Below are 21,503 nucleotides of genomic sequence, written 5' to 3' on the forward strand. Positions count from 1 at the left end.
TAACAATGGAGATGTGTTCTGAGAAATGCAATGTTAGGTGACTTCATCATTGTTTGAACATCATAAAGCGCACTCACACAAGTCTAAATGGTACTGCCCACTACACACCTAGGCTATATGGGATAGCCCAGTGGTTGGCAAACTCATTAGTCAACAGAGCCAAATATCAACAGTACAACGATGGAAATTTCTTTTGAGAGCTGAAAACTGACTTCTGCCCATGGGCCACGAAGTTTCAATCGCAAAGTACATCCGCACCCGCACGTGGTATTTTGTGGAAAAGCCACACTCAAGGGGCCAAAGAGCCGCATGTGGCTTGTGAGCTGCAGTTTGCCGACCACTGGGATAGCCTATTGCTCCTAGGCCACAAACCTGTACAGAAGGTTACTGTACTGAATAGTATAGGCAATTGTAACACAATGGTAAGTATATGTGCATATAAACATACCTAAACATAGAAAAGGTACAGTAAAAATATTGCGTAGAAGGTAAAAAACAAGGCACCCCTATCTAGGGCACTGACCATGAATGGAGCTTTCAGGACTAGAAGTTGTTCTCGGTGAATCAGTGAGTGAGTGGTGAGTGCATGTGAAAGCCTAGGACATTACTGTACAGTACTGTGGACTTTATAAACACTGTACACTTAGGCTACACTAAATTTACAAAACAAGAGTAAATCAAGCACAGGAGAAAATGATACAATCAGGAGGCATGGTAAACAGGAGATGTATGAGGCTGCTGCTGGCTTAATACAGCATACTGTCTTACAGCAAACTTTTTTATAAGTGGAAAGAGTACACTCTACTAAAAAATTTAGTATAGTAAATACATAAACCAATAACATTTGTTTATTATCAAGTATTATGTAGTGTACATAATATTATGTGCTATTCTTTTATTCGACTGTCAGCACTGTAGGTTTCTTTACACCGGCACCCACAAAGTTGTGAATAATGTATTGTTGTGTCACAACATTAGGATGGCTATGACATAACTAAGCAATATAAAGTTTTTGGCTCCATTATAATCTAAAGAAACCACCATTGTACATGCAGTCTGTTGTTAACCGAAATGTTGTTATGCAGCATATGACTGTACTATATTAATATACGGGGAGTAAGAATGACCATATCGATCACCTTTTCTTTTATAAGAACTCTGTTATGAACACATGTGCTCTTTTTATAATTTTTTGTTATTTCACCTTACACATGCCCATGGGGGGCACTCACAGGTGAAATATTTACACATCTCACCCAAGGATGACCTTACAATGTTTGGAAGAAAAGTACAATACAAAGTCACACTTTGAATCCTGAGATTCTATTCTATCTCAGGGGAATCCAGATTAAAACCATTTGGTTTTCCTTTAGCACATCAATCAGAGGGCCAGACTGCTCTGAAAGAAACATCCGAGACATGTGTCCCTGGAATTCTAATAGGCCTCAGAAGTCTGGGTCTTATGCCACCATCTGAAGGGCTGTGCACAAGTGGGCAATGCTTAAGAACTACCCTTTGATGATGACAAAACTATATGACACTTCAAAACTGCCTGCTTTATGGAAAAATAACCTGCCACATTTAAAATTCTGAAGATAGCAAACATTAAACAAAATTGCGTGGATTAACTGTTGAATAAGAGAGAGCTCATTTCATCCTGCCCTTGTCTATCTGGCAACTGCTAACCATCCTTTAAAATGCAGCTCATGATCAGGTTGGCATTATTGTATTGTTCTATTTATGCTTACTGATTTTCCTAGAAAGGTAAGTAAAGTTGACCAAGGTGGTTACTTTGTTGTTGGATATTAAAAGCTGAGTAAATGCTTATGGAATCAGGAGGAAAGGTGCACAACTGGGCCTCAAACGATATAGGTGGGGCTCACTGAAGGATGACTCATATTAAAACAGGTGAAAGAGTATGAGGTAATTGAATGAATTAGCCAAGGATGTTTGGGCTTAGAATTCAAGGAAAAGACTAGGACATGCTTTAGTATTCAATAGCTCCTGCCACTTACAGAACCTCGCCTTGAAGAATAAATCATTTCTTTCTTGCAAATGATTTACATCACTTACTGAAAAAACAGGTTTGCAAAGAATCTACTTTGTGGTTCTAACACAGAAGTTACAAATACCACTAAGGATTTCCATAGTTCGCAGTAATAGGTAAAATAAATAAGTAAATAAAAATAAATAAATAAGTATAAGAGACCAAAAGTAATCACTACAAAAGTACAGTGTAAATAACCGCAATGGGGAGCCATGTAGGATTTTCTCACATTTTACTAAGAAAAATGAGGAAACAAAACAACAAAGTCCCCCTTGGGACCTTGACTTAAGGCGATATGCCCATTATCTAAACTGGTGGTACTCTTTGAGGCAAAGCATGCACTTTGAAATGAATTAGTTCAATGCAAGTCTCTCTCTAGAGTCTAAAGTTCTACACATGTGATTAACTCTGAGGCATCTTTGAAGTGCAAATGTGTTATCACCCAAATAACACTATGAAATCATCTGTTTACAATAAGCAGAGAGAACAAAGCTACCATCTCAGAAGAAGTAAGTAGGACCTACATGAATCTAAGACTTCACTTTTGGAGCCCCTGCCATTCATGATGCCATGTCACATTTCAGCAGTCAGACTGGCTCCATGCCTCTATCTTCAATCTCTGTAGGTTGCTTGGTAACTTAGGGACCCAGCAACTAAATGAATAGATTCGCATTTGTTGAAGGTGACCGACCTTTAATGAACTAAAAAAGAGGTATGGAATGACCACAGCTTGAGGACTCTGTCCTAGCTTACTAGTCCTCCAACCATCCATAGGAATGACCACAGCTTGAGGACTCTGTCCTAGCTTACTAGTCCTCCAATCATCCAGACAAGAGGAGACACTGACAGAGGCATGAGAAGAAACCACTGCTTCCCCCTCATACTCGCTTAGAGCACCCTGCCCTCTTCCAGTGTCTGAGGGCCTTCACTCAGCCTCCTGGACTTCAGAAGTGTCTCCTAGATCCTGTAACCAGCATCAGAAGATCAAAGCTTCCCAGTCTGTCCGCTGGAGATAAGGAAATATGTTTGAAGATAGAACTTCAAACATTCCATACAACTCATTCCTGTGTAACTGACTCTCCTCAAGGGAAAGAGAAAAACCTGTCATGTGGCATATACACAATCAATATATACAAGAGAAGAACTGTGTGGAATTTTAGATACTTACATGATAATCCTATTTGAACTAGTATTTAAAAAAGTCTGATTCAGTGGGAGTCAGGCAGACTTGCTCTCAGTCCACTAATCTTGGTAAAGTCACTCAAACTCACTGGGCCTCAGTTTTCCCAAAGACAGGCTTGGACCAGAGGCAGTATCTGAGAGGTATTCTCAGCCTGGGTTCCATCATCTTCCCCATTCACTAAAATAGCCTCACTTTCATCTCTTTAACATAATGAAGATCTGATAAACAAAAACAAACAAATAACCCCCCCACCCCCCCCAAATAGAGATGATTTTAAAGGCCCCTGGTGACTCATTCATTCTTAGGACAAAAAAAAAAAAAAATTGCTTGAGAATTATCTTAATTATATATATCTGTAATAAAACTACGAAAAAAGTTAAAACTACCTATAGTCTCTGTCATTCTCTTCTTCCTTCCCTTTTTTTTAAAAAAATACATTTTATTAATTTTTTACAGAGAGGAAGGGAGAGGGATAGAGAGTTAGAAACATCAAAGAGAGAGATACATTGATCAGCAGCCTCCTGCACACTCCCCACTGGGGATGTGCCCGCAACCAAGGTACATGCCCTTGACTGGAATCGAACCTGGGACCCTTCAGTCCGCAGGCTGACGCTCTATCCACCGAGCCAAACCGGTTTTGGCTCCTTCCCTTTTTTAATACTTACAAATGTAAAATGTTTTCCAAAAGTCTTGTATAACTCCAGGGAGCACTTTTCGTACCAAAGACAATGCCAATGATATTCTCTGGAGCGTAGCACTCAGTGGCCCCGAGGAAGGTGCTTTTAGAGAGGAGTGACCCTGTGTTTGAATATCTCTGCCACTTACTAGCTATGTGACCCTCAGCAAGCTATTTAACAATCTCTCTGAGCCTACTTCCTTCTCTGTGAAATGAAGACAATAAATTATATTTCCAAAGGCTGCTATGATAACACATAAGGAACCTGGTGTAGGGCAGCAAACCAACACCATATCAGTTCTCTAAAATCACAAAACCTATCGCCTTTCACAGTGCAGAAAACAATGGTGTCTAGGACTTGTGGCCCATACTTGAGAAGAGATGAAAAGATACTATGAAATTAGGAACAGATCTCATCTAAAGATGAGGAAATGAAGATCTGAAGATGGGGTAGGTACCACAGAATCAAAGGGGTCAGAAAGTAGTGACCTGAGAACCACATAATTTTTAAGCTTTGGATTTGTGATAACTAGGAGCACAAAAGACTTATCAGCATGCTAATTAATTAGGGTTTGTTGGTACAACTGTTACCAAAGATAAGCAACTATTAGACAGACTATACTCATGAAGGACATATGTGCTGCCAACAAATTACAATGTGCTTAATTCAAACTTTTTTGCCTTCCATAGGAATCCAGGGCCAGTCAACATTTAACTGCACTAAAGCTTTTGATACTTAATTTACAAAGTGATTAAACTTCACAATAAAGCTATACCTTAGGAATTACAGATTCTGAAAACAATACTGAAAGGGATTTTAGATACTGGTCTACCCCCACATGCTATACTTGGGAAAATTGAGGTCTAAAGAAGATGAGAGATGCATCTACGGTCACAAAAGGCAGCACCAATTTTGGTCTCATTAACTTATTATCTACCACAGGAAATCAATCTGTAGATTTATCTGATACACATAGCAATGACTCAACATTGTGTATATGGGTTCCTGTCTCAACTCCGTATAATTTAGGGTTCGTAGGGCACTGGAAGACATGTGAAGGACTGGGCCAATGGCTGATAGAAGCAGCTGGTGGGACTGTGTAGGGAGGTCTGAGGCTAATCAAGAGGGCAAATGAAGAGTTTCCAGTCTGGGATTTGGGATTAGGGCCTATTAAGGGATCAAATATAGAACTATTCTTCATATCCAGGAGGTAGCACAGTGACTGGCACATAGTAGGCACTTAGTACTTATTTGTTGTATAATTGTATTATGAACCAAGAGTGACTAAAAGAATGAAAGGACCTGTTCTAAGAGACGAAATGAGAGCTTCAGAGGCAGCAGAGAAGAGGGACTGCCTACTGCCATTCCTTAGGGTAGGAGGTGGGGAAGAGTCATCTGAACTCTTCCCAACCTGAGCCAAGGGAGGTGGCTCATTTCCTTTGCAAAGGCAGTGGAGTGAGTCTGTGGCCCTCTGTTTCCAGCTCAGGTTTCCATCCTGAGGAAATGTAGTCATTCCATGGCACTGCTCTGGCCCCTCTGAGCTCAGGACAGAACAGGGAGAAGTGGAATGTTGGAGCAACAGAAATTTCAAATTCATGTTACAGTAGTTCTAGAGGAGACTCAGTGCTTAAGGGATAGCCAAGCACGTTACTGACCATACAGACACCGGTGGGGGAAATGTTTCATAGCAGGTACTTTCCATTGTCATGCAGCCTGCCGTGGTCCTAGGCCTGGTGGACTTTGACCGTTTGCCAAGTCTGTTAAGGCTGGACTTTGAAAGCAGGATTCATTTGATGAACATTGACGGCACAGACATGATAGAAAGCTGTGTTTCATATTTTCTAAATAGTAAGGGGTTAGTGTTTGACATTCCCTTTCCTTTTAACATCTATGTTTAAATTTTTCACTTTTGTACCATAGGATGTGGCCACTTTGAAGTTAGATGCACCACTCATTACTCTTTTTTCTTTTTCTAGGACTAAATAGAGAAACTATAAGATGACTGTACATGAATGCTTAAAAAAGTCCTTTCAAGGCTGATGATATAAGCAACTTCCTGTTTAAGAGAAACAGGAATAATTCAGTGAATAATTATGTGTTGCACAGTGTCTTCTCCATATAACAGCTAGCAGACTAATGACAAAATGACGAGTACGGCGGTTGTTGGGAGAGAACAATGTTGTTCCGCTCATGTTCACATGAAGATATCCCAAAGAAAACATGCACTGTCTCTAATGTGACTTTCATTTGACACTTGATTAAGGTAAAGCTGGCACATTTAAAAAAAATTCCTTCAAACCAAGAGATCAGGTGAGTAATAAGACCCATGATATATATACTCTCCTTCAACTCACAGAGTGATTGGCAAGGCCTGTATGTTTTTAGCACAGTTTCAATTCCCTAAAAAGAAATAACTCCTAAAAGAAATGTGTTAAGCACCCTCTTAAATGTTTCTCATTAAGTTGCCAATGCTGGTACTTGCTCCTTAAGGCTGGCTTACAGCATTCATCTTAACCCAGCTCTGTATACCATTGAAGAAATGAAAGTGAGACTATTCGCTATTTGAAAGGCACTACATCTGTAAGAATTTTTATATTAATACTAGAGTCCTGGTGCACGAAATTCGTGCATGGGTAGATTCCCTAGGCCTGGCCAGCGATCAGGGCCAATCTGTGGGGCAACTGGTGGGGCGATCGGGGGATAGGGGGCACTGGCACCTGCTTTGGCTGGCCTGGGGTCTGCTGGCTGGGGGCAGCTCCTGCGTTGAGCGCCTGCCCCCTGGTGGTCAGTGCATGTCATAGCAACCAGTTCCTCCATTGGTCTGGTTGTTCTGCTGTTTGGTCGATTTGCATATTACGCTTTTATTATATAGGATTTGTAAACTATCTTGAGAAATAACAGGAAAAAGCAACCTGGAAAATAGCATTCTGCAATAAGATTATAGAAATGGTAGTAAAGAAACCAAACTGAAAGGTATTCCTAGTAAAGGAACAGGTTTGTTCTTATAGTAAAACAATCTTAGCTCAGTGGCTCATTCTTCTAAAAGAACAGCTTTTGGATAAGTATGAAAATACACCACTGTGTTTAGATTGAGCATACAATGAATTCCCTAAAATGGTTCTCATGCATTGAATCTTTTTTGCTTGTTTGTTTTTGTTTTTATGCTGTGGAACACCTAACTTTTAAAATAAAAGTGAGTCTAAGGCAACAGGATGAATGAAGTCACACAAATGCCCACTCACCTCCCATGATTTTAGATTGGCAGTTAATAAACTCCGGCTTCCTGTCCGTGAGGTACCTCTGGCAGGTGTGGTGGAGGATCTGGAAGAAGGTGCATTTTTCTGAGGCTGTGCTGGCTACCCACTGGTCAAAAGCATTTTCAAACAACAAGTCAAACTCTGCAGAATCCTGGAAAAAACAGTGATATAACTACTGATCTCAATGTATAAAAACTGCTGCTTCTATCTTATGCCCAACAAAAGACTCATAAAGGCAAAACATCCTTCAAAACTAATCATAAGGTTAATCTTTTTTTTAAACTATGTTTTTATAGATTTTTTAGAGAGAGAGGAAGGGAGAGGGAGAGAGAGATAGAAACATCGATGAGAAAGGAACATTGGCCAGGTGCCTCCAACACACCCCCTCCTGGGGATAGAGCCCACAACCCTGACCGAGAATCCAACCGGTGACTTTTCGGTTCATGGGTTAATGCTCAACCACTGAGCTACACCGGCTGAGCAAGGCTCATCTTTATTAGCACCCAGGTGCATGGAGAATCCACCTTTCTCTGTTTATCAAGTAAACCCCAAACCTTACAGTATTTACAGATGTCCCTAGGAAGCTAGTATCACAGAAGTCCCTGTAGCCTACCACACACTGACCTGTGTCAGAATTCAGACTACATATCATCCTCCCAGTTACTTGAGACATAATTTATTCAGGTTCTCAGCACTAACCCATATTAATCTTGCCCCTAATCTTTGGCAGGAAAAGATTCCTCCTCATTATTTTAGCATATAGTTATAATTTACATTTTCTTCATTATTGATGTTTTGTACGGTAAATGCATGTGAGCAAAAGGGGGGAATCTATTTTGAATAAATAATTATAAAAAATGTTTCTCATATTAAATACAGTAGACTCCTAAACTTGTAAGGATTTATTTATTTAAGTAAATAAATAAATTGGTGCCATGAGGATATAAATGAAGTTTAGAGAAACATGGCTTTTCATATCGACAGCCATGGACACGAATCTGAATTCTGGTCTTTGCACTTTGCTGATAAACGTATTACTGGACATAGCATTTCTTCAGTCTGCATCCCCTTAGGTTCCTGTGTCAAACATCACAAAAAGCTTTATAATCCCCCTAAGAAGGTAAATCAGAAAGTCTTATCTGTGTAACCGAAACAGAGAAAAATGATTCAGACAATCATCACCACTGCTAAGGTTATTAAAAGAATCATCGTGTGAAGAGACCGCCTTCGCTCAACACTCCACAGGCTACTCACCCGATTAGGATCGATGCCATTAACCTGGCGAAGCTGCTCGAGCATCCACTGTGATCTCCGCACAAACGACGTGGAGCCTTCAAACTGTTTGACTTTCGTAATGGACGCCTGTGTAGGTTTCTTGTTTGTCACTGCCAAGAAAAGACCACAGATTAGTGGGTGTGCAGGTTGGTTTGTTCCCTGTCAGTGGGCTTCTATCTCACACCTACATGCACATGCAAAATGAGAATGAGAGAAGAAAAAAATACTTATACATATATCTATAAAATAAAATGGTAATATGCTAATTAGACCAGATGTCATTCCGGATGTCCTTCCAGACGAAACTGGGGCTGGAGGGAAGCCCGGGTCCCGGGTGCCAGAAGGAAGCTGGTGCCAGCAGCTGGGGGAAGGAAGGCCTACTCTTGCACAAATTTCATGTATCGGGCCTCTAGTATATTTACAGTACAAATACACACACACACACACACACACACACACACACGTATATAGATCTATCTATTGAGAGAATGAATATGTGTGTCTTTGGTGAGGGGTGAGGTCAAAAGATATAGAAGTTGTAATCGCTACTCTCGAGCAGTTACAATACAGTTACGATTGTAAGGGCTGCTTTGTTTATGTCTTCATCCATTCAAACTGAACACAGCTTAACCCAATAACACCAAGCGTCTTTGATGGAGTCTACAAGTGTGCAATAACCAATTGCAGGGAAAGAGGCATACAGGGCCGACAGGCTCCAGGTAGGGGTCAGTGGGAAAGGCTGAATTTTAAAGAAAGTTCCCCTAAGGAACTGCAATGCATATTTCTAATTACCTAGTCCAGTGTAAATATTTTAGGTTTTAGTGATAAGGAGTAATACCTCATTTTTTTTTAAAAGAACCATTTGGCTTTAAAATATAGTCTAGTTTGTATCAAGTTTGCAACCGATTATGACTTTATCTGGCATTCTTGGTGCTCCTGCTCCCCCCCCCCCCCCCGCCCCAGTATGAATTCCTGAGGGCATACACCTGCAGGACCCGCACAGTCCCTCCAGCCAGCCTTAGTCACGCTGACAATAGACAGTGTCACCTCTCAGACAGAAGTCAAGCACCAGCCACCAGGAGAGGGTCACTTGGAATATTGTTCTATGTCTGCTTACTTCATGACTTAGAGCCTCCAGGGTGGGGAGGTGAGTGTTTTGAAAGGGCTTTCCTAGAAGCTCCTATGAGCCTTGGCTGCAGGGATCGTAAAACTTAATAGGAATGATGCTATTAAAGAAACTAGGAAGAATGGAAAGCACTACTTGTCATAATGAATTCTATCTTAATAAGACTGTGTGTCAGTGGCACATTCTTTCTTTGTTTTAAATAACCCCACAGATTCCACATTTTCAAATAATTATGCAGATGCTCAACAGATGGCAAAAATAATCCTTGAGGAATGAAGGACAGAGAGCACCTACCCCAGTCCCGGCTGGTGGTAAGCCTCTCCTTTCATGCAGGCCAGCGTCTGTTGTGTTACAGTGTCTGGGCCAGGAGAGCAGGGACTCAGAGAAGGAACTGTGGGTCCCTGCCTTTAGGTTTGGTGAGAACCCCTGCGGTGTGGTTCCAGGACTATTTTTATGACTTCCACACAATCTCATCCCTTTGCTCTTAACCAGAATTTAGCAATTATATTTTTTAAAATTTCAAATAGTGCTTAGGCTTATTACCCATTATTTCCGTTCTATTTGGTTGAAAGCTTCTGGATGCTTCACACCAATTACATTTATTTTCATGGTTAAAAAGTCATCATCCCCTTAACACCCACAATCAGAGGAAATGTATGGTCTTCTATTCACAAATGGCCTCTCTGGCCTTCAGCTCCAAGTATAAGCCTGTAAAGTCCCATTAGGAATAACTATTACCAGTCTGCTCAGGGCTTTGTCCGTCCATTTAATTCAATTCATTTACCCTTTGTGTCTCCTACGACACAAAGGGAGATCTAATAGGTTTCTCTGAATAGTCATGTCCTGTTCTTGTGTTTTAATGTTAAAGTGAACAACACACCTGGAATATGTGCAGGCCCTAAAATGTGCTTAAAAGATTAAAGAATGCTTTTCAATGACAGGAAAACATGGGTTCCTGTATTAGACTCACATCCCTAAACACAAAGAGGATTTCCTCCTTTGTTTATGTAAATCACTCGGCATTTAGGCATCCTGGGAAACATGAACATTTTCCTTGTAACTTTAGTTAAAGTTGTCACAAACCATTTTTACTTCTGGTTCATTTAGTATTTGCAAGTCGTTTACAGCATTATAAAAGCTCAAACACAATGCAAGATTGCTGTGGTTTTTGGCAAGTTTAGCAATGACATTTTACAAAGGCAAGTTCCACTGGAAGCTTGTCGCTGAAATGAGAAATGCGGGAACCCCACCCACATGACAAATGCCCCACAGAATTGCTCAACAGCGATCACAATACAGAGCGGTCATTTTTAATGGAGGCAGTTACAGCTCTATCCAGTCCTGCCTTCTCCCCCCCCCCCCCCCCCCCGGGCCCCCGCTGCCCGTATTGGCTTATTCCTTGCCCAGTTCTTGGAATCTGGGTAGTGTTCCTGGGCACTGAGCCCGTTTTGGTTTAATTTTTGTTTATTGTTATTATTTCCAGCATCTCAGTTTCTATTTTGAGGCAGGTGCCTTAAAATTATTACATACACATACTACTGTTGTGATTTTGACAATATCCAAACTGTTATTCCCTTAACATTTCCCTTTAAATACATTTGCTTTTTTACTTAAATAAGTTCATGAGAAAAATATATGTTAAAGTCATAGATACAGCTCTACCTATATTAAATAGACAATAATGTAAAAAATATAATTGAAAAATATAATGAAATCATAAATGCTATGAATTTCAAATTAGAGGGCTGCCAGGGGAGGGCGTGGCATCTGCTGTCTGCTCTACAGTAAAATGGCGATTAGCAAGTATAGCCAGGTATTTACAACTATCACAACATAGGTATTCTCCTAGATATAATCAAAAAGCCTAGCGGGAAATGGCTTCTTTAAGACTACTGCTTGATAAGCATGAGAACTCACTCAGTAAGTCAAGTGTTCGGGTTATCCAAACCTAATGCTGTTTTTCATTCACTCCCACTCCTGGCACCTACTGCTCTCTATGGTGGCATCAGAGGAAGGCAGAAGCATGTGGGCCAACCAAATTCAGGTCCTTCTGCTACCAGTTCTGATAAAAAGAATGTGGTTTCCATGGCTGCACGCCTCCTCTTCAGCCTCCATGTAGACTTGATCTACATCTCAGCTGTAGTTAAGAAGCAGAGATAAGAGCTATTACACTTGGAATATCATTACTCAGGTAGTATAACATCTCTGTCTAATGAACTAATGGCCTAGCAAGGTCTTTTAAAAAATGGTCCCTCCAGGAAACATTTCACAAAAATAAGACACACAGTCAAGGGGTAGAGACCACCAGCCTTGCTTTTGCCCAATCAGAAAAACTCTATTCAATTAGAAAGCAATATGCAGGACAATAGCAAAGCACCATCTTAGATCAAATGTGGTCTTGCAGTGAGTCAGGAGTTGGTGAAGGACGGGACAAAGATTGATGAAGAAAAGAAAGACAGAAATGCAAGCTATTTGCATGTTATGCAAAAACAGTCGAGGAATGCACACTGCCAGTGATTAAAGTGGCTAATCGTCCATTTCTAGGTCCAATGGCTGAGAGATTGCTTTAAAAAAAAGTCATACTTTCCCCCTATAATCTCATTATTCACAGCATCATTTCTGAGTCCTTCCAAGCAAGAAAATCAATTCTGCCTTAGATATAAAATATCTAGTCTCAGTCTTTAAAGGAAACAATCAGCATATAAAAATGTTACTTTATCTTTATATCCTCTATCTCATTTTTCATAGTTATTTTTAGATATTTACTAACATTTGCACAAACATTTTTTATCCACATTAAATTCAGATTGAATCATTTTATAACTTTACTAGAGGCTCGGTGCATGAAAATTTGTGCAGGTGGGGGCGGTCTCTCAGCCCGGCCTGCCTCCTCTCACAGTCCGGAAGCCCTCAGGGGATGTCTGCGGGAGGCAACCGGGCTGATCAGGGGAAGGTGCTGCCCCATCACCCCACTGCTGCTGCCACTGCCAGCCGCGGTGGCTATGAGGCCTGAGCCCTGGGCCTCGCAGCCGCTGGGGCTCATGGCTGCCTGAGCCCCAGGCTTCACAGCTGCCTGAGCCCATGGCTGCCATGAGCCCTGGGCCTCGCAGCCACCGGGGTTCATGGCTGCTATGAGCCCCAGGGTCTCGTAGCCACTGTGGCTTTGTCCGGATAGACATCCAGATGGATGTCCAGAAGACATCCGCCCTAATTAGCATATTACCCTTTTATTAGTATAGATGTGGTCATTTCTCTCAAAACAAACAAACAAACAAACAAACAAACCATCCAAAGGTGCTGAAGAACAAATTGCATCTATACAGTCTGATGTTGAAACTAATGGCACCTACGTACCTAAGTAAGATACCTTAAAATTTCTCCATGCTTAGTTCTAGTATGATCTTATAGATAAAAGCAAAGGTCAGCATTTTGTGGTATGCCTTAGCTCTGCTCTGCTGGAGTCTAATGACCAGAAACTTTGATTTCAACAAGACTGTTGATGAGAAATAAGCAATTTGGAACAAGGGAAAAAGTGATGTCCACATAGAATCTTATTGGGGCTGCTCTTCGGCTGTGTCAGAGGTGACTAAAAATAAAACCCTCTGAAATGTGGTTCAGGAAATAAAAGAAAGATCGAGTATGCCTCTGGGTGCTTATGTGATAAAAAAAAAAAAAAAAAAGGCTAACAGGGAAGGTGAGAAATGATTATTTAGAACTGGTTTCCTAATGCTGTTCCCAAACTCTAATGTCTAGGTGGGTTTAATAATATCTATGGAGAAATAAATATCAGGTTGGAGGCTGTATCAGCAATTTTATCTGGTGAGATGGCTGAATGTTTACAAAGCTTAGAAGCAAAAATACCTATATTGCTACTTCAAATACATTCAGAATAGAGAAACACCATTACTGCTGTAGTTAGTGGGAAATAGAGCATGTGAGGTCACCATGGCATTGATCATTTGCTTATCATAGTATTTCTCAAAGCATGTCATTATTTAGGACATAGTTTAGACTTCATGCCTCCAATTAGACCAATTCATGAAATGGCCAAGTTTGTCTTTGGGGCGCTTTCCTTCCTCTCCCCTCCTGAGGTGCTGGCCAGATTGCTGACAGGACCCAAATGAGCCTGAAATGAATTCTTGAATCCTGCATGTTTTTAGAAAAAAAATTTTAATCCAAACAAACAACAGACACAATAACAAAAATGGTGGCATTTCAGCCTGAGCACAAGCCAGTGGTGAAGAATGTACAATGCCATTTTTTCAATAGTCCCTGCTCTACTAACTCAAAGGGGGAGGGGTGGGATGGGGAGGAAGCAGGGCAGAGGGTTTTGGGATATAAAGGAGGACCTCCTTAATCTACAGAAGAGATAATCACAAAGAAAATTTGCCACACAAAAAGTTCCTTATTTGGTACCACTAGTTTCTAGGCCTGGACCTACATCACACCCTCATCTCCAAACTGGAGGAGGAAGAGAGGAGGGGAAGGAGATTGCAAGTCTACGAAGTTCCTCCAAACCGATACTGAAAAAGCAACCATTTATATGGGAAATTGCTTTCATGAGCAGAAGTCTGGGTAAGTCATTTAGTGGAAGGAGAAGAATAAGAAATATCTTGCATCAAGCATTCCTTGGGAATGATGCTTTTAATATGAAGGTACAGCACCATATGGAGGGTAGTTAACAACTACATATTAGTAGAGCAAGCAACCACCCTATACCAACTTTATAGGAAGTACTACTGGTTATAATATTTCCAAATTACCAAAAAGGAGACGGTATTATTTTGAAATGTGCAAGTTTTATGTCACATGCCATTATGAGATTTAGTTGCAACTTCTAAAACCTAATCCATTCTAATTTTAATCTTCTTTACCTTGTTTATAGTTTTACTTTTTTAAAAAACTGTAAAAATAGGTAGCTTTTTATTTTGAAAGGGTATTCTACCTTTCCAGTCAATGGCAGACTGGTTCAGGTACACTCTCACAGGTAGTCTTGGGCTGTTAAATCTTTAGTCTGAAATCAGGAAGCTTAATCCCCAGGGGGCTCTAGTTCCCCACAGCAAGCACTGCCCTCTCCAGACTAGCACCACCAAGACTTCAATACTGTAAACTGACACAACAAGTGCCACTTCACGTATGCATGCACAAATGAATGAATGAATGAACGGCTCTCCAACAAAAGGAGAAACAGTTCTTGTTCCGACCAGAAATCATGAATATACCACAAATTCAATTGTTCAATTGTTCTGTTTTCAGATCAAGCCACAGTTTCAAGGGATTTGAACTATTTCCTTATTAGAGAAAAGCAGTATCTGAGAACTAGGGAGAGTAGAGAAAATGGTAAAAACCAAGAAATTAAAGAAATATCAGGAGACTAGGAGATAAATGTGGGGTTAATATCTCTTTAAAAACCTATTTTCCTGCAATCCTTATTCTAGCAGCATCTCTCTTAAGTGATTATTCTGTTCGTTTCAGCCTCCCTGTAAACATGATTTCAGGCTTGAGATACAGCAAGCCAAGGCTTCCTATTGTGTTTGATATTTTTAACTTCTAAGGACTTTTCCCCATAGACCAGAGGAGAAAACCAATTTGCATATATTTTGGGTGAAGGGTAAACATACAACGAATTATAAAACCAGGTTAATATTAGTTGCTGTGACTTCAGACTTTCTTTTTTTTAAAAAAATATATTTTTATTGATTTCAGAGAGGAAGGGAGAGGGAGAGAAAGATAGAAACATCAGTAATGAAAGAGAATCATTGATCAGCTGTCTCCTGCATGCCCCACGCTGGGGATCGCGCCCGCAACCCAGGTATATGCCCTAATCGGGAATCAAACTCTGACCTCCTGGTTCATAGGTTGATGCTCAACCACTGAGCCATGTAGGCCAGGTTGACTTCATACCTTCTATGGAAAGGGTATAACATGTAATCTATCCTATATCCTATATAATAAAAGGCTAATATGCAAATAGACTGAATGGCAGAACATCCAGAATAACCAGTCGCTATGATATGCACTGACCACCAGGGGCTATGTGCAGAACATGGCGGGCATTAGCCATGGCTGGATGGTGGAGCAGGTGAGTGGGGGCACCAGACCAAGGCGGAGCGCTGGTCACTGTCATCAGGGAGAGCCTCTGGTGGTTACTGGAAATTCTTTGCTCTTGCGTGCTATGGTCCCACCCGGCACTCGCACCTGCTGCTGGCGTCTGTCCCGCTTGCACCCACTGCCAGTGCAGGCCCCACTTGCACCTGCAGTAAGCACCAGAGCTGCTGCTCGCACCTGGCACTGGTACCAATCACTTGGTGCCATAAGCAGATGCAAGCGGCAGCTGCAGGCCCTGATCGCCCCTGAGGGTTTCTCCACCTGCCCCTGCTCCTGAGGGATGATCAGGGCAGCAGTTGCCACTTGCACCTGCTGATGGTGCCAGCCCCTCACACCCGATGCTGGCGCCGTCCCCAATCGCTCTGCATCATCAGCAGGTGTGAGGGGGGGCCAGCGCTGTCAGTGTGTGGGATTGGCGGCAGTGGGAGTGGGGCTGCCAGCAGACAGGGGACTGGGGGCCGTGGCAGGAGGGACTGGACAGGGCCACAGAAGATGGGCTGAGACCTGCCCCTGTGCCTACCGCAGCCTCGCAGCCCAAGGTTCCTTTCAAGGTGCACGAATTCGTGCACTGGGCCCCTAGTATAGTATAACTGAAACAAGCAAACAGGCCCAAGTCAAGGGATTAAATGCCTAGAGCTGTTAGAACTGTGCTGGCTCTGAAAGAGATGAAATCCAATACCAAATACTGTAATATCCAATGGAGATGACAAAAAGGGTTAACTACACTCTGAAAGTTGTATTCTGTTCTTACTTCCTTAATTCTGGGAACAGTTGTAAACATCATTTTTGATCTATTTTTAGGAGAGGTTTACAAACAGAGAATCTAAAGACAAAGACATAAAAGAAGCAGCAACCTGCCTCAAGAATGAATTAAATTATTACACAAGAAGCTCAAAGGCTGGGAGTAAAAACTTGAAAAAGAGGTTCCTTCAATGTTATGCTTTCCTTTAACATTAGCCATTATATACTGAAAAGTATAGGCCAAACAGCAACTCTCTTCAGGAAAATGTCATACTTGGTAGAAATTCAATACCTGGAAGAGTTGCTAAAAAGCCTTCTTAGAGCTCAAATACTCCTTCCAGTGAGAAAAGATTGAACCATTTCTGCAGTCTCCACTTCCTTGTCCCTCAGCAGCTCTGAAGGGGGGCACTCTCTCACCTGGATACCCTGCACCCTACTGCTGAGCACAATCTTTTTAAAAATATATATTTTATTGATTTTTTTACATAGTGGAAGGGAGAGGGATAGAGAGCTAGAAAAATCGATGACAGAGAAACATTGATCAGCTGTCTCCTGCACATGCTCCACTGGGGATGTGCCTGCAACAAGGTACATGCCCTTGACTGGAATCAAACCTGGGACCCTTCAGTCTGTAGGCTGACACTCTAGCCACTGAGCCAAACCAGTTAGGGCCTGAGCACAATCTTTGAAAATATGGATCACCTTCAATGTGAAAAGAGCATTCAGAGAGAGAGAGAGAAACTCAAGGGAAGCAGAGCAACATAGAATTTTCTAATGGACTAAGTACTAAACATATAATATCACTAGGTTTTTTAAAAAACCAAAGCTGTTATTACTTAGCAAACATAGCTGTCAAATATAATTGCGACTGTCAGTCAATGACAGATGTAGCTGGTATCTCTGCTTTCCTCCCTCGTCACCACCACCACCACTTTCCCAATACTTTTAATAATACATTTTATATTAGGGTGTACACCACTGAAGTTCTAAAAGCAGTGAATGATGTCACTAAGAACTTGTCATCTTCACTCTTTACTCTGTTAAACTGGGGAATAAAATCTGGCAACATGTTTTGGGTAAAACGAATGTCAATTATATCAGTATACAATTAAAATTAGCTTAATTTGTTTTGGTAAACTCAAGGCAATATCTACTAAAGTTAAACATGCATATACTCTATGATTCAGCAATTCTAACCATGTATCTACACAATGAAATGAGTGCTATGTCCCCGCTTCTGCTGGAAATAACAAGAAATGGACAAAATATCTTACCTAATAATAGACAAACATGTAAATTGACTGTACCTCTGCTACGCCACCAGCCAATCAGGAGTGATATGCAAATTAACCCAATATGGCGGTTAATTTGCATACACAGGCACTGAGTGACAGGGGTGGGATGCTTGCGTCGTCACCATGGTGACGACGCAGGCGTTCTGCCCCACCCCCAGTCTCTCAGGGCCTCTGGGCAGCGTGGGAAGGTGGGGCTGGAGCCGAAAGAGGCGGCTCCAGGGCCTGAGCGGAAAGGGGCTGGGCTGGAGTGGAAAGGTGGTGCCAGCAGCCAGGGAAAGGAAAGCCCATTCTAGCATGAATCTTTGTGCATCGGGCTTCTAGTATGAAATAATGAAAGACAGTGACCCCTGTGATATGGGAAATGGATGAGGTGAGCCTTATAATTGCCCTTGTTTATTGCTTTGGTAGCGTTTTCCAGGCTGTGGCACAAGGAGGAGGAACCCAGGCAGAGACTGGCAGACTGCCGGAGTTGAAGAGACAGAGCTCAGAGCCCAGGGAGACCAAAGTGATGAAGAAGAGAGAACTCCAGAGATCTGCAGAGATTCTGCCTTGCGTATTTAGCTGAGTACTTCTCACCACTTGTGTGTTAGGAGGTGATCTGAGGCCAGAGAGAGAACCACTCAAAATGAATATGGGAAACAATACTCCATGCTCACATAGGGCTGGGCATAGTGCCTGTGCCCACCAGCCAGACCGGAAAACCAGTGAAATTCACAGCAGGATCTTGCCCTATTCGTGAGGAATAATTAGTCCTAGATTGAACAATGCTTGCTTCCAAATGACAATGTAGTATGCAGTTTATAACATATGAAAAAGTAAAATGTCTGACAACAATAGCAAGAAGGACAGAATGGGAAAAAGGGAAGTGAAGTATTAGAAGGTTCCTATACTATACATAAAGCAAGTTAAAGATGTATACATACTCTAAAGCAATCAGGAAAATTAATGAGTTTAGCTGTGGTGGTTAATTTTATGTGTCAACTTGGCAAGGCCATGGTACCCAGATATTTGGTCAAACATTATTTTGGATGCTTCTGTGAAGATATTTTGGATAAGATTAATATTTAAATTGGGAGCCTGGCCAGTGTGGCTCAATGGTTGAATGGTCGCCCAGGAACCAAGAGGTCACTGGTTCAATTCCTGGTCAGGGATCATGCCCAGGTTGCAGGCTCGATTTCCAGTGGTGGTGGGGGGTGTGCATGCAAGAGGCAATCAAACCACGACCTCCTGGTCCATAGGTCGACGCTCAACCACTGAGTTACGCCAGGTGGGCGAGTGTTTTAAAATTTTTTTTTTAATCGGAAAGCTCTGAGTAATGTAGATTGCATTCCATAATGTGAGTGGGTCTCATCCAATCAGCTGAAGGCTAGAACAGTACAACAAATTGACTTCCACAGAGCAAGAAGGATGTATGCTAACAGTGGGTATGAGCTGGGAGGAAGAGGATAAGGATGGGAGACACCGGCAATACTATCAACAATAAAAAATGTATATTTAAAAATATTTGCATACCTTACAATATATGTCATACCTTAATAAAAAGTAAACCAAAATAATAATGATGATGATAATTATGGCAGGGTTTGAGAATTGCTACCAATTTGAAATCCCTAACCCTGATAGGTACATCTCAGCACTTGCCCCACTTAGGGGATTCCAAGGTTGCTGTAATAAAGCCACACCACCCACAAATAGAGAAACAGTGTGCAAACCTGGAAATTGTCTTGGGCCATTTGAGCTGCCATAACAAGGTATCACATACTGAGGCAATTATAAGCAACTTAAATTTATTTCCCATAGTTCTGGAGGGGCTGGGAAGTCCAAGATCAAGGTGTCAGCAGATATAGTGTTTGGCATGATCCCACTTCCTGGTTTATAGCTGTCTTCTCCACTGTGTCCTCACATGGCAGAAGGGGAAAGGGAGCTCTCTGGGGTCTCCTTTTTATATGAGCCCTAATCTTATTCATGAGGGCTTCACATTTATGACCTAACCAACTCTTAAAGGTCCCAACCTCCTAATACCATCACATTGGGATTTAGGATTTCAACATATAAATTCCCTTCCCAGAACAGAAGGGAATTTATTCAATGTAGTTCTGACACTTGCTTTTATAAAAAAAATCTACCTGTGGGACTTGTAAGTATATCTTATTTGCAAAATTCTCCAGTTGGGTTCATGGTCCTCTTCTTTTCCAGATCTTCTAGAACCTTTCTCCTACTACCCCTCTTCCTCAAAGCTTCCATTGCTCCCTCTTTTCAGACTTTTTTTCACTCTACCTGTGAATGTGCTTAATGTTTTCTTTTCCTATTACTATGAGAATTTTGTATAGATAAGGCCAGTCCTCAAGCCCTATCCATTCTTTTGAGAAACGTGGTGGTGAAAGGAAAGAGTTGTATGCGCCTAGTGCCTCTACTGCTTTACTACCCACTCACCACTCAACCCATCAATTCCCTGCCACATTATCACCTCTCCAAAAACTCCCCATGAAAGTGAAAACACCTCCAAATTATAAAACCCAATGGCTTTTTCTTCTGTCCTCATCTTTCTTGTTTAATTGCACCCCTCCCTATAATCTAGCCTTCGGGCATTCTTTGGGCACAACAAGCCAAAGCTCAAAGGTGGAAAGAGCATGCTTGACATGTTCAAGGAGGAGAAAGAAGACCAGTGTAGCAAAATACTGAGAAAAGGAAAAAGTGAATGAGGTCATGGATGCAAGCAAGTGCCGGATTATGAAGGCCCTGGTGTACAAGGCTTTGTAAGCATGAAACAGGAGCGTAACAAGATCTGATTTGCATTTAAAAATATATTAGCCAACTGCTGTTGGGCAAATAAGTCATGGCAGAAGTGTGCATGAAAGCAAAAAAACCACTTAGGATCTTGTACTACAGAGGTCCAGGAGAGAGCTGACAGTGGCTTAGAGCAGATGGCAATAGTGGAGAGAGAGAAAAGGGAACAGCGTCTCCCCTTCTCCATAGCTCAGTGATGGGCAACCTTTTGAGCTTGGTTTGTCAAACTTCACCAAAAAACTGAGCATAACTTGGGTAGTGTGTCACTTTGAGGAAAAAACATTATTTCGCAAATGTTTCATCCTCAGGAGCAGCAAATGTTTCATCCTCGGCATGCGGCCGCCTCAGTGGCCGCGTGTCATCAGAAATGGCTACGTGTGTCAGTGCTGACACGCATGTCATAGGTTCGCTATCACTGCCATAGCTGTTGACCCACTTCTACTCGGAGGAAATCCTCAAAGTCAGTCATTACCAAGTTCTAGTCTTCTTCATACCCCAAAGCCTAGTATACTGTAGGCCCTTGTTTATTGAACATCACACTTCGTTAAAAATTATGCCTTTGTGTACTTCATAGCACCTGGTAGGGTGCCCTAATCAGAGTCCTAACTCAAATATGTATCACAAGAAATATCACCATTTCCATCAGAAATAATCAAGGATTTACTCTATGTACTGATGACTGTGGTTAGTAAGATCTCACCCACTCGACTCTCTTTTTGGCTATGCCTGTTTTCCTTTCTGGGTCATTTAAGGCAATGTGGGGAAGAAAAATAAAAAGAATAACCAGGCGCACCTGACTATAAATTCTGACTTGGTAAAGAGCTGCTCCTCTTGCAGAGAAAGTCAGTTCCTCAGTGGCTTCTGCTGCAGATTCCAAGGCGGAACACATTGTTATGTACTTCATTGGTATTTACGTAACAACCTACAAATCATTTCTGAAATAAATGATGCCACTTGTGTTAAATGACTGCTTCCTAAGAAAAATCCCTGGAGATCTTTCAACAGCA

General features: G+C 41.6%; 1 protein-coding gene across 5 annotated transcripts in view; it reads right to left on the bottom strand.

Annotated features, from left to right (window-relative positions):
- Window positions 1–21,503, bottom strand: part of STXBP6 (syntaxin binding protein 6) — a 266,151-nt gene that overhangs the window by 51,299 nt on the left and 193,349 nt on the right. For 3 of the 5 annotated variants that reach the window (XM_008152926.3, XM_054716493.1, XM_054716494.1), the window contains 2 exons: window positions 8,419–8,549; window positions 7,150–7,315 (listed from right to left, as the gene is read on the bottom strand). In XM_008152926.3, coding sequence (XP_008151148.1) covers window positions 7,150–7,315; window positions 8,419–8,549 — 297 coding nt within the window. Of the gene's footprint in view, window positions 1–7,149; window positions 7,316–8,418; window positions 8,550–21,289; window positions 21,319–21,503 lie in introns of those variants that run through there. The other 2 variants (XM_054716496.1, XM_054716495.1) reach the window with 2 other exon arrangements.

This window comes from Eptesicus fuscus, chromosome 5, assembly GCF_027574615.1.
Source record: "Eptesicus fuscus isolate TK198812 chromosome 5, DD_ASM_mEF_20220401, whole genome shotgun sequence".
NCBI classification, from domain to species: Eukaryota; Metazoa; Chordata; class Mammalia; order Chiroptera; family Vespertilionidae; genus Eptesicus; species Eptesicus fuscus.